At 38.8% G+C, this 15,043-nt stretch overlaps 1 protein-coding gene across 1 annotated transcript in view; it reads right to left on the bottom strand.

Moving 5' to 3' along the window:
• Med13 (mediator complex subunit 13) overlaps window positions 1-15,043 on the bottom strand; it is an 89,572-nt gene that overhangs the window by 19,418 nt on the left and 55,111 nt on the right. Inside the window, 7 exon segments of the mRNA NM_001415085.1 lie at window positions 465-684; window positions 1,968-2,424; window positions 3,640-3,829; window positions 4,488-4,711; window positions 6,823-6,984; window positions 12,282-13,198; window positions 14,579-14,775. Coding sequence (NP_001402014.1) covers window positions 465-684; window positions 1,968-2,424; window positions 3,640-3,829; window positions 4,488-4,711; window positions 6,823-6,984; window positions 12,282-13,198; window positions 14,579-14,775 — 2,367 coding nt within the window.

Raw genomic sequence — 15,043 nt, forward strand, 5'->3', positions numbered from 1 at the left:
GCGCTTCCTAGGCAAGCGCTCTACCACTGAGCTAAATCCCCAACCCCGCAGCCAGTGCTCTTAACCACTGAGCCATCTCTCCAGTCCCAACAATCAAGTTTTTTGAAGATTTTGTGTGTCTGTCTATCTGTTTGTCTGTCTGTTTGTCTGTCTGTCTGTCTCTGTGTGTATTCCATGTATAGGACAGTACCCACAGAACAGATCCCCTGTTGCTGATATTACTGACAGCTGTGAACCACCAGAGATGAGTGGAAAGAACTAAACTTGGGTCCTTTGGAAGAGCAGTGAGCACTCTACTGCTAAGCCATCTAATCAGTCACCAGAACTATAAAGTTTATCTTGTATAAACTCTCTTAAAATTCCTATTATAATACTGAAGCAAAATCGATACAACCTGACCTTTAACAAAATCATTATGAATACAGAAAAATAACTGTGAAACTCTTGAAACATCAAATCTTTACCTGTACAGAAACAGTACTTTTGATATGAGGAGGAAGAGTCTGGAGCATTTCCAAGAAGCATCGAAGGAGCCCCAAAGTCCATACATTAGAAGAGCTGGTGCTCTCATCTTTATTCTCGTATGTAAAAGGATCAATTATATAAACAACAATTGCAGGTGGGTAGGTAATTGCATGTGAATCACCATCTGTGGGAATCCCCACTTTATCCCGATCCATTGTGCTAAAAATTGAAGTAGAAATAATAAAGTTAAATCATGTCTGTCTGTTCCAGCACCACAGCAAATCCTGGCATCCCTTTCATTGGTGCAAGGCATCAGAAAACCTCTCTGATAGCCAGGATATTTCCATTTCACACCATGTAAAATCCCTTCAGATAAAAGGCTTTGTACTTTTAAAAGTAAAAATAGACTTCTCAAACAGTCTAACAGTAAGAGACTAGAGGTCTCTCTGATAGGCATCTCAGTTACTGGCCATGCTCACCAGCCTGCCTAGAAACAGAGCTAGCCCAGAAAGAAGCCAGTTTCTTCTGTCTAGGTAATAATTACTTTTACCCATATTTATGAGTGTGACTTTGAGAACAACTGCATTCTAGGTAACTGAGAAACAGTGAGCATCAGATTGACTGAACCATAACATAAGGGAATTTCCCCAGGACTTTTATGTAAAAACAATGAGATCCATTACCATTAATGCATTTGTTGTGCATCATGCCGTACTGCTTTCACACTATAGATATGGATACAACGCTACCAGAAGTTAGACAGTCCCCTTATCACAAAGTGAGTAAAAGGCGGAGGCGAAATTCAGTATTAAGAATCTCAAGCCTCCAAACCGGAGCTCGAATACAGCATGGTGAGAGAGGTTGCTTTGCCTAGCGTGTGCAAGCTCCAGGGTGAGTTTCTAGTGAGCGCGCACGCGCACACACAGAGATGGGGGTCTGGGGGTAGGAAGGGACAGACGGAGGGAGGGAGGGAAGAGAGAGGGAGGGATTCCTCAACCATTTGTGTAGTGTGCATAAACAATTACATTTGCTTATGACACACCAGACCCAATCATAGGAATATCTGGAGTTGAATACAGTTTTTAAGATCTTAAGACCAGGTTGGGGATTTAGCTCAGTGGTAGAGCGCTTGCCTAGGAAGCGCAAGGCCCTGGGTTCGGTCCCCAGCTGCGGGGAAAAAAAAAAAAAAAGAACAAAAAAAAAAAAGATCTTAAGACCAATCCTGTGATTCTATGATGAAAATGTTAAAAACAATATTTATTCTAATTTTATATGTAAAATAATTAACATGATTAAACTAAATTCCAAAATAAGATCAAGAAGTAATTATACTTGTTACAACTGTTTACTTAGATAAAAAGGCCATAGATTCTGTATTTCCACAATCTCCATTTGTTTATATTTACTCATTCACGGTGCAGAGAGCTTCACGCATGCTAAACACATGTACTGCTTACCACTTAACTACTTTCAGTCCCAAGTATCCTAATATTTAACGGTACCTTTCAGACACGTCAGGATGTGGCTGAGTGGGCAGAGAAGCCGACTCCCCCGATATTCCTGCTGCCTGCAGAGATGATGACTGCTGTCCTCCTAGCTGGCCACTCTGAACCGTACTTCCTTGTGCAGACATGGATCCTGTACCACTAGTGTTCATACTGCCAAAGGGTGGAAACGAAGGCAGTTTATTTGATGATACTCCACTACTCATACTGGAAGATGATGAAGATGAAGTTGTGGTCAAAGTTGAATTAGCTGTGGCAACTGAAGTAGATATGGCAACACCTGGAGTCAGTGTCATAGTGCTACTTGCCGCAGATGCTAAGGTGGCAGATGGAGCATTAGCGTTTCCAGTATTTGTCATCTGAGGTGCAGTAACCAAAGACTGATTTGGAGGGGCAACTAAATTTGGCTGGGAGAGCAGAGAACTGTCCAGCGGCTGAGAAGCAAGATATGGACCTAAAGAACAAAAACGGGTATTTAATTCTTGATTTCACTGACTCATTTTAATTCTACTATAGAAATAACAATGTAGCGGATACTTTTATGGCAGTTATCCTCCCCTACCTGCTTCACTAACAGTGCAGCATGAACTAACTTTCTATTTTCTCCCAGAAACTTAAAAAAAAAAAAGGAAGAAAAAAAGTTTAAAGTTGAACTATAAAAATAAACCCATATTTTCATTCAAATTTTAAGTAGTATGAACTGTAAGAAAATTCTATTGACTGAACAAAATTAAATGTAAACAAAAGCTGATAAGATGGTTCGTTTTTAGGTTGATCCCCAGAAACCACAAGGCAGAAACAGAAAAGCAACTTGCCAAGTAGTGCTGATTCCCACTGAGTCACAGTGGCATACATCCCCAAACAAGTAATCAGTAAAAGGAAAGAGTGGAACACGTCAACAAATGTGACAGCAGTATGTAGCGATTCTTCACCGAATCATCTCAACTACTGTTGAGTCACAAACTTGAAGATATACTGTCTACATGGATAGCCAATTAGGATACCAAATACTACCATGAGGGTCCAGTTTCAAAAATGTCTACTTATCTTCAGCAATCTGGCATTGCATCTCTTCGAATTAAGTGTAAAGGAAGTAAACTGATACTGAATTTAAGAGTATAACAAAGATTTAAATAACAGCCATATTCTTGGCTACAGTATGACTTTTTCAGAGTTGTAGAAGATTACTTAGAAATTATTTGTATATAAATTATTGACAAAAAAGATTTTTTTTTTTTAAAAGACAGGGTATTACTATGTGTGTAGCCCTGGCTGTCCTAGAACTTGCTGTATAGGCCAAACTGGCCTCAAACTCATAGAGATCCTCCTGTCTCTGCCTCCAGAATGCTAATATCAATTGCATAGAACATCAGACTCCACAGAAGCAGCAGAAAATATTTTGGAAGCAATAATGTCTATTTGACAGCATGCCCATATATGGAGCTAGCAGAATTTCTATGTGGACAGTCAGACAGTATATATTTAAGTTTGCAACCACGGCCTTTGCCACATCTACTCAGTTCTGACTTTGCAGGACAAAAGCAGGCAGAGACAGTGTTTGAAAAAATGAAGATGGCTACATGACACTAAGATTTTATTTATAAAATTAGACGGTGAACCCACACATATTGTTAACAATACTCTTGTAGGATGAATACAAATTTAATACCTAGATCGTATCTGCAGACTTGTGCATACAGCTTCAATTTAGAAAAGGCTTCATTGTTACCATCAGCTGCCTGAGAAAACCATTCTGTTACAAACTTCTCCGAAAGTTTCTTCGATGCAGTAGCTCCCACTTTCATGATGCCATCAGTCAACAGTCGAGAAATAGGTCTGTGCTGGCCCAATCGACAGGACTACAAAGATATACACAAAAGGCAGAATCTGTGAATTTACTGCACTTTTTCAATACAGATTATAAAATCCAAGCACTTGAGCCATTTGAAACAAGCTTATCACTTATAATTAACAACTGGGTTGGACACTGGGTGCTTTCCTTTCGAAATTTCCAGCTGGTATTTTTTTTGTTGTTTTTTTTTTTTTTTTTTTTTTTTTTGGACACAGGGTCTCAGGTAACCCAAACCAGCTTGTTATTATAGCTGAAGGATGAATTTCTGATCCTCCTGCCTCCACCTCCCAAACATTGGGATTACAAACATATACTGCCATGCCTGATGAATTTTATTCCAAGACATAGTCACACTGTGTACTCCAGGCTGGCCTGGAGACTCTCCTGTTTTAGTTACGCAAATACATACGAGTTATAGGTATGCACCGCTCCACCCAACAGCCCAAAGGTTATTTTAAATGGAATACATTTATGCCCTTGACAGATCCCTCTAATATTGTTTTTCCACTGTGACCCATGACACACATAACCTAACAAAGACTAGCAAAAATGTAGCAAGAGTATAATTCATTACTAAGACTACTGTGAACATTAGCATTCTTCATCAACCAGTAAAATCTCCCAATATATTTTAAACATGAAAGTATAAATTATAAAATACCTACCTCGTATATTGCTGTGAGATCTCTAAAAAAGCTTCTGGCTCCATTTAACAAAGCTTCATTCTCTGGACAGAGTACAACATAGGCTATATCTCTTTGAGATCCATAAGGTTCCAGCATAAGTTTCTCCCAGTAAGGGAGAGCAAATGGAGAAAGCACCAGAAAATCATAATCATAACCCAACAAAAACGTGGGAATCGGCAGTGGTTCTGGAGATTCATCAGTTCCTGAGTAATAAAGAAGGCAATCAGGAAGAGGCCGATTCACACTATTCTCTTTATTTCCAAAGTTAATAAGGAAAATATTAAAGACAGAACCATGAAAAGCAAGTAATGACACAGTTTACGAGTTAAAAATATCCTTAAATGGTCACTTTAAAAATATTTACTGCTATTTTGCTTGAGATGGGTTTTTGTTCTACAGACCATTCTGGTCTTGAACTTGTAAAAATCCTACTTTCCTCGGTCTGTTAAACTCTGGAATTATAGGTATGAGTCACCATACCTGATAAGAATTGACCTAATTTAGTAGTAAACAAACTTACAATTGATATGATGGAGTTAATTTACTTACCATAAAAAAGGACTTATAAATCTATGCGAAAACCAGATATGCTGTACATTATACAGAAATCAACAATACTATATTCTATTACTTAAAACTAAATTAAGAAAGAGGGAAGATCTCAGGTCAAATGTTCTTACCATAGTATATTATTAGGGAAAAAAGAAGACAATTGACCTTATATTAAAATGAGTAGAGCACATGAACAAAGACAAAGAAGATGTTGGTGTCTTGGAAGGAAGGAGTGCGAGTACCAGGAAGTAACCACAGCGCTTCACTCTAGGCACGGCCACACTAACTTCACGGATACTACATATGGCAGACACTCGTTACACACAGTTTAAACACGAGACACAGGAGTGGAAAAGGCACACAACTTATCCAGCATCATAAAAGAAGTCCCTGTAGAAATCTGAACCCAGGAAGCCCACTCTCAGCCTCTCGAGTTATAGTGAAGTAAGTGTTCTTTCATTCAACTACCTGATAGTCTACTGGCAGCCTGAGATAGTAAATACTCATCTTACTGAGTTTAAACTGATACTGCTGAGTATAATTCAGCAAAACACATGTTAAACTATACATATGATTTAAGCCAAGAAGAAACAAATCACTGAAAATAATTACAGGCCCTGGGTTCGGTCCCCAGCTCCGAGAAAAAAAAAAAAATAGTTGGAATGATAGAATATGAATGGAATAATGGATAATCACAGAAATACTTTATATGTCTATAAAGGATATATTAGTATAATATATACAGAAATAATCTTCAAAATCAGGTGCAGAAATAAATTTGTTCTGGCTTTGAGAGAAATTTAAAGTTTATGCTAAAAAGTGTCAACAGCTTAACTTTCTTTTTTTTTTTTTTTTTTTTTTTTTGGTTCTTTTTTTTTTCGGAGCTGGGGACCGAACCCAGGGCCTTGCGCTTCCTAGGTAAGCGCTCTACCACTGAGCTAAATCCCCAGCCCCACAGCTCAACTTTCTAATAGATTATCAATTTATATGACATTTCAATCATTCAGCCATAAAACAGAAAAATACAAAGAGTCTACTACTGTATACAATGCATTCTAAAACCACAGAGAACTTTTTAATGCTAACAGCTTATTCCAGAACTAGAAGTGTGGTTTGGTAGTTGCCTATTATGTGTGAGGCTCTGGTTTAATCCCCAACACTCTATCAAACACAACCAGCTATCATCCAAATATACCTAAGAGCTACTGCAGAAACAGTATTTCCACCATCTGAGTCTCCGGTCACAGGAGAGCACAAGTCAGCACATTCCTTCTGAGTGGTCACTGACCGCTTTGCTTACAGGTGAACACAGCCAATGTACACCTAGTGAGTGGTCATTCACTGCTTTTACCATAGCTGCAAATTCCTATTTTTGTCCAAACTTTTTATGTGGCAAATCTTATGTTCATAAAACCTCAAAAGTATTAGCCTCTGTTACTTGACCAAAACCTTTCATCTCATTCAATTTAGAACTGAAGTCATTTGGGGATTTTACAAGAGCTATTGCCCTTTCTTCTGATAAAATAATACAGAGTGTCAAGCACATACAGACAGTGCAGCTTCCCATGCTGATGTGAGATTAAAGAACCCAGAAAAATCAAATGCTACAAATGTAGAAAGGTGGGCTAGAATTAGAACTGGACCATAGCATCCTTAAATGTTTAACACATAAATATTTAAGAGCTAATGTATTTATTCAAGCTGGGCACATATCTGAAAAGTGACATAAATCAGTCATTACCCAGTACAATAAACAGCTTACCATAAGAGCCTCGGCCAGCCATTTTATGAAATTGTTGCCATGTGAGAGGACCTTGAACCCCCCAAGGCCTCACTGTTCTTTTTTTCTGAATAGCATCTTGAAGAACTGGCTGAAGAGAAAGGAGCATCCGAAGTATATCCTGTGAACACTGCACACTCGCATCTACAATCATTAAAAAACAGTGAGTAGTAATTGCTTTGTGGTGACATAAACTTTAAGAGTTAAAATGAAATACATCTGAGGTATTTTAACTGTTCATTATAAAGAAATCTAAACATCTGCATATACTGAAAACTATATAAAACCTTTCAGAAGTCAGATGTAGTACGGTGCATGACTATAATCCCTGAATTCAGGAACTTAAGACAGCACAACTCCAAGTTGGAGACTAGCCTTGTCAAGTTAGCAAAATTATCTCAAAAAGAAAAGAGACAGACACAGACAGACACAGACAGACACAGACAGACAGACAGACAGACAGACAGACAAAGATTGAGAGAAAAAGAAAAGGGAGAGCTGGTGGGCAGGCAAAGGTAAGTGGGATCTCTGGGTTTAAGGCCAGCCTGATCTACAGACCAGAATCCACCTGCATCTGCCTCCCAAGTGCTGGGATTGATGGCATGCACCACCAATGCCTGGTCATGAAAATATTTTCAAACCACAAACCAATAAAGGATTTTCATCCACAGTTCACAAAGAACTCTTGCAGATCAATAGTTTAAAAACATGAATGAAATAAAAATTTAAAAACCAAAAAGTCAACTTTTAAAAACAGATGAAACTGAAGGTCCGCAAGCCCAGGCAGGCTGTGGACAACACTTCCTCTTCCCGCTCACCCTCAGTCCCACTCCCCAGTGAAGCAAAGGCCTGTCAGAAGCATTTCTCCTAAGACACGCAAATGGTATCTACAAAAAGACACTACTGAACATCATTCATCATTAGGGGAATTCAAAGCCAAACCGCAAGAAACCACTTCATAACCACTAGGATGTCTTCAATAAAAAATAAATTGCAAGTATTGGTGTGGTTTTGGAGAAAATGGAACATCTAATGTTAGAATTTAAAGTAGTGCAGATGCTTTGAAAAATATTAGTTTCTGGACCTAGGAAATCTATCTAAGTATGACGGAAGCACAAGCATACACAATATAAAATTGTACACCATGTTCACAGAAGTCAGGGGCTGAAGACTCAGCTCATGAATTAGGAGCACTGGCTGCTTTTCCAGAGAACCCAATTTCTATCCCCAGAACCCACATGGCAGCTGACAACTGTAAGTCCAGTCCCAGAGGACTCAAAACCCTCACAGACATACATATATGAGGGCAAAACACCAATGAACATAAAATAAAAATAATTTTATAAAGTCACAGAAGCCCAGATTTTGTATTATTCAATTTATATATAGTACCCCAAAATGCCTGTCTATACAAACAGAACCCTAAGTAGGCTAATTAATGGTTGCTTATAGCTGCAAGAAAGGGATGAGTAAAAATAGCAAGTATCTACTAAGTATGGGTTATTACTTTTGGAGTGACACAAATGTTACAAAATAGTTTGAACAAATGGTTCAACAACTGTAAATACTACATTTCTGACTATATATTTTATAGATGAATTATATGGTCTGTTTATAAAAGATTTTCTTATGTGATTGAGAGGTGCTAGGACAGGGAAAATGGGAAAAGGCAATTTTTTTCTTATCTTGAATAAGTTGGCACTTAAAACTATTTTATAGATTTCTTTCCTCTTCTGAAGTATTAACAGTTAATCCCAGGACAGCTTATGTCAGTCAACAGCTCTGCCACAGATGCTCAGGATTAGAAATATGAACACCCTTACACAGAACTTGAATAGGGTGCACTTAAGGGAGAAGGGATCAATCAATAAATTCTACTGCATGCCTAAGAAAGAAATAAGCAAATACTATGAAAAATGCAGAACTTAACATCTAAAAGAGACAAGAAAGAACACCTCAGTTCAACCCCCGCGTGTATGTGCTTCTGTGTATGTGCTTCTGCGCATGTGCTCGCTCTTTCGCGCGCTCTCTCTCTCTCTCTCTCTCTCTCTCTCTCTCTCCACACACACACACACACACACACACACACACACACACACACACACACACACACAATATATATTACTTTTTCAAAGACATCATTCGTAATGAGTGATAAAACTGATTCCTACCCAGAGGTTGCTTTAGAGGATGATCGTGGGAGACTCTGCAAATGTGCATTTCTAACAGTGGTGCTGTGTGGAGCTGACAGTGTGTGAGCTAAGACATCGGTATCAAATGACTCTGTGACTATCTCCTACTGCTCTCACCCACAACTACAAAAGAAATCATCAAGAATGGTCACTTTCCCTCTTCTTGTCCAAAGAAACTCCATCTTTTCTTCTTGCTGCGATGGACCTGTTCCTATATAAAGGCCTACATATACCCTACTTGGAATGTTCCTATATAAAGGCCTACATATACCCTACTTGGAATGTTCCTATATAAAGGCCTACATATACCCTACTTGGAATGTACTCTACTACCCTTACTCATTGAATGACTTGGCTCTGACAATGTCACTTTTGTTCTGTGCTAACTCTTCCATGGAAGAAGGATAGACTGGAGAGAGGGAGTGAGTTTCCAGTTAGGTAGGAAGATGATGCTCTAGAGGTCTACACTGTAACATGATGAGCACAGCTAATATTACTGAACTGTATATTTTAAAATTGCAAAAAGATTTAAGTGTCACTACAAAAAGTAATAGATAAGATAATACATATTCATACAGCAAAATACCACTTATTCGATTATATGAATTTATTGCCAATTTAAATTTTTTGATCTAGTTAGAATCACTTTCTATGTACAATTGTGTCTATGTGTATATATACATATATATGTATATATAATCACTATGTTAAACCTAACATAAACGTCTATTTATACCAATGTCTGCCAGATTTCAAATTTGCTTTTCATTTCATCACACCCACTCTAATCAAGCTGACCAGAACTGACTAAGTCTCTAATTACCTGCACGGGGTCACATCCAGTGGTCTTGTCACACTGTACCTTTATAAAGACATTATTTATATATAAAATCATCTCCTTCAAATATTCTCATACATGAGCAATCACCTTGCTCCTTCTCAGATTCCTTCCTGACTGTCTTTTCCCCAAAATTTCCCATCCAGCTCTAGCCTTTGAAAAGAAAGGGCCTCATATATTCCAGGGTGGCCTTCAACTTATTATGTATCCAAAGATCACCTTAAATTTCTGAGTCTCTCCTACACTTAGCCAGTGCTAGTATTCCAGAAGTGTACCACACCGGGTTTTCATAGTATTTAATAATACTGATCACCCACATATGAAAGATGTTTCATTTCCAGAACCAGTCTTTGTACTCGCCCTCCTATTTTCTTTCTCTGCAGTAGTACCAGAATTCAGAACCTGGCTTAATGCTTCATGTTTTCTTAAACGGAGCAGGTCTGCCTCTCCATCTAATCTAGAATCTACTACTACTATTTCTATTGCTTCCAGCCCTTCCCAAGCTGCCATCTTCACTGTTTTCTACCTAAAGGTACTGCTTCTCTCATCTTCCCTCACTTCCCATCCCAGGATATTTTTTATGGAGTAGCCAGTGGGTTTGTTTTTTTTTTTTTTAAAAAAGCTAAAAAGACAGAGTGTTGTTACTTTCCTATTAAGAAGCATTCCCAAGGCATTTAAAACAAATGTTAAAGGCATGTTCTAAAATCCCAAACATAGAACCTGTGAGATGACCCAGGGTAAAAGTACCTGCTGCCAAGCCTCGCAACTTGAGGTCAAGCCTTGAACCAACATGATACAGAGAATGAACCAACTCCCTCAAAGTATCCTTTGACCTCTATACACATTCTCCATGGCACATATGTACACCCAAGCACAGAAGTGCTCACACGCAAATTGAATAAATTTTAATATACAATTTTGATGTTTGGAACACCTCTTAAACTTCATCAAGAATCAGTTTAACCACTCAACATACTTAGCCTAAGTTTCTAAAATTTACCAAGAGAACTATGTCCTCAAGGACTTGGAACTATATTGTCTACTAACATTCTTCCCCCAGTTAATTACTCTGCTCCCTTTTCTCACTTCAAGTAGGCCTTTCTATAAATATTCCTTCCCCCTCACTAACATCTCTGACCATATTTCTAGAACAGCACATAAGGCTCCTCCTAGACAAACATGTTTTTTTGCCCTGCTTTCTCTTCTGTGTACTTGTAACTGGTATGTAATGCGAGTATCTGTTTTCTTTATTGTTATTTAACTGTCTCTTTCACTAAATCATAGCTACAAAGGATAAATGATTCTTTTTTTTTTGTATTATTTATTTAATGTATGTGTGTACACTGTAGCTGTCAGACACACCAGAAGAGGGCATTAGATCCCATTAGAGATGACTGCGAGCCACCATGTCGTTGCTGGGATTTGAACTCAGGACCTCTGGAAGAGCAGTCAGTGTTCTTAACCACTGAGCCATCTCTCTAGCCCAGGACAAGGGATTCTAACCTAGCCAGTCAGTGCCCTGTAAATGAAAAACCTGATCCACAGGGGATGGGGCCCACAAAGTTGATGGCTTCTAAGGAATAAGACAGAAGGCTATCCTATGTATCTGAACCCCATATACACATGCAATCATGCACCCATATGTACAAGGAAAAACGATCAAATAAAAATTCAAAACCAAAGACGGTTGTAACTGATCAACAGTAAGCACGAAACAGTACTGAGCACAAGCAAGGCGCTCTATCAGTATTTAATGAGATAGCCCGGCATAGCTTGATAGCAGAGTGCAGGTACTTCAACAGACAAATTAGGGGGCTGGAGAGACGGCTCAGTGGTTAAGAGCACCGACTGCTCTCTTCCAGAGGTCCTGAGTTCAATTCCCAGCAACCACATGGTGGCTCACAACCAACTCTAATGAGATCTGATGCCCTCTTCTGGTGTGTCTGAAGACAGCTACAGTGTATGCATATAATAATAAATAAATCTTAAAAAAAAAAAGACAAATTAGATGGCTGTATGAAACAATCACTAATTTTCTGCCAACTAACATGAAACATGCCTTTTACATTTACATTCCTATGTAAGTATATAAGTAAAGATGTACAATAGCATTTGTATTGCTGAAACTCAATTAAGCAACTAATAAGTCTCACTTTAGGTAAGTCTTGTCTGTTTGTTTTTCTAAGACCCCTGTCTTGGCTATCCTGAAACTCCGTATGTAGATACGACTGACTTCCAACTTTCAGAGATCTGCTCGCCTCTGCTGAGATTAGAGACATAGCCACCATACCCAGCATGTAGCTGTCTTTAAAAGCCCAAGCTTCAGCTTCTGATACTTTACCCACCCACCTGAGGAAAAAGGAAGCCAAAGTCAAATTCCTGAAGAACTACTATTACTTTAACGAACTTACCATTTTGCTTGGCCCATGGGTGTAAGCATGAGCTTCTGACAAGTGCTTCATCAACTTTTCCTCCCGACATATTATCCATGAACTGACGCCCATGTTCCAATGCGAGACAACAGTCACTACAACAGTCCCGCTCCTCAACACGCACCCAATTGCTACTTATACCCGCTTTGGGAAAGGGATCATGGTCTGCTGCTCCAAAGGGTGAAAATAAATTAGTGCATTGATCTTGTAGCAGTAATATCAACTCATCAGGCACCTTTTCAGATTCCTTTAGGCTTCCATTAACATTTTCCACAGAGGAAGCCCTGAGAGCTTCAAAACGTTTTTCTGCTTCTTTGCCACAGTCTGTGTTACGTCCTATGATGTCAAGTTCATCTTCAAGAAATAATCCTGAATTATTTCCAAACTTTCGGTTCATGACAGCACTGAAGCCACAGGTACACCGGTACTGTGCTTCCTGCGTTGGGTCTGGGATGTAAACTCCAACATCGGCACCCTTGATATTCATGTTGCAGACACAAATACAGCAACTATCAAAATTACAGTCTTTAAACAAGTTCATTACTGATTCTGAAAGGATGAGGTTTACATAAAGACTGTGCGCTTCAGGGATGGAAGGGACAGTTGCAGGTTCAACAGAATTGAGGGGTCTGCATGTAGATGGTGTGGAAGCTGGTGAATACAAGTCTGAATTCTCATACTTGACTGAACCTTGAGCACTAGCAGGTCCACCAGCCCCACGAGGAGTCCTTGGAGTCCTTGGAGTTCTTGGAGTCGGAAACCTAGGGGTGGATGGGGAAGGAAGAATTCCTGCGCCACCATTACTAGGAGGTGCACTGCTCGGAGGCATCCCAAAAGATGTATGGGTTTGTGGTGTATAGGCAGGACCATAGTCTTGATCCAAATTACTGCCATCACTTGTTGTCACCAGGGTAAAAAGAGAAACAAAGGCAAAAAAGAACACATTAGTAATATGAAATACAAAAGAAAAAAGAAAAAAAGAAAAGAAAAACCTCCCTATGCTTCAAACCAACACTGAAAATTTCCGTTTGGTAATCATTCCAAGATTAGAGGGATAAATAAGATTTATTTCAGGTTTATTGTGTCCACTATGGAGATTCTTGTAAGCCAACTAGAATCAAAATATAACAGCCAACTAGATTCAAGATTATAAAATGAAGCAGTGGCTAGAACTATGGCTTGATGTTTAAAATATTTGCTGTATTTTTGGGGGACATAGGTTCAGAGATTTGGTTTCCAGGACCCACATCAGGCAGCTGACAACTGACTAGTAACTCCAGTTCCAGGGGATCGGATGTCTTCTGGTCTCCGTGGGCACCAGAACACATGTGGTGCACATGAAGTCATATAAAGACACACACATAAAATTTTAAGTCTTAAGACAACCATATTTATTATCTATAAATTTCTAATGCTACCAATATCCATATTTCTTTCACTTTAATTGCTACCGATAGTAAGGTGTTTATATGTTAACAAGTGGCAACAGTGAGTGTTTTGTTTTTCAAGCCAGGGCTTTTCTATGTGGCATACTCTGGCTGTCAGGGAACGTACTCTATAGACAAGGCTGGCCTCAAACATGATCATCTGCCCCTGAGTGCTGGGACTAAAGGCGTGCACCACCACCGCCCAGCTGGCAATAATTGTAGAAATGCAACTAACAATAAAATGTAAAACTGTTATAATGTGAAGTAAGTATAAATGACAGTATATAAACGAGAACTCGGAATTGCAGACTAAAAGAAGACATACCTCTAAAATCAAAACAACGGCCTACGGTTTCAAACAGTTTATCCATCTAGTCTATCACTATGATAAACAAGAATGATTTTATTTATTTACTTAGGATTTCCAAAACAAATGTTCTATTTCCAGCATACCAGGTATTTCAAGAAAAACAAAATCTAAGCTGGAGAGACGGCTCAATGGGTAAAAGTGCTTGCTATGAAAAGTGAAGATGTGAGTTCAAATTCCCAGATCCCATGTGAAAAAGCTGGGTGGGCATGACTAACTAGTTAAACAAGCTATGATCCAGTACCTGGAAGGCAAAGACAGGCATAGTCCAGGAGGTTGCTGGCCAGTCAGCTTAGACAAAACACCAAGTTTCAGGTTTAGTGAGAAACTGTGTCTCAAGTGAGTATAATACACGTGACTCATAGGCATGCACATTCTCCAATACCACCCCTCTAACTAACACACACACACACACACACACACACACACACACACACACACACACACACATCTATTCAGTATTATAATAGCATCAACCATACCCCTCTTTGATGAATGGCATTGAAGGGCCTGAAGGAAGCAAGTCCAATTTCCCAACAGTCCAGCTCTGCCGGTAAACACACTCTTCCGGCAATTTGATAGGAGGCAGACAATGGCTTGGTAGAGTTTTTAAAGGTGCAAACATGGAACAACCTACTAGAACTTGACAATTTTCAGGCTTATAGACGTAAGAAAAATCCTACAATATAAAGAACGTGGACTTTCAGTGCCTTATATTCCAGGGATGAAAACAAACAGAATCAAAGCGACTGTCTTCTTTACTCTGTTCATTAAATGCACAAAGTATAAATATTTTGTTTCTATTCTTTAATGCATTTTACATAGTGTTCTCACAATTCCCTCCTTATATTAGCCACAAAACTAAAATCAACTGTGAAAAGATTCTTGAATGCAGCAATTAAGCCTATAAGAAAACACAGGGAGAAAATGACTTTTCTAGAAAAATA

Source organism: Rattus norvegicus, chromosome 10 (assembly GCF_021556685.1).
Source record: "Rattus norvegicus strain SHRSP/BbbUtx chromosome 10, alternate assembly SHRSP_T2T, whole genome shotgun sequence".
Taxonomy (NCBI): Eukaryota; Metazoa; Chordata; class Mammalia; order Rodentia; family Muridae; genus Rattus; species Rattus norvegicus.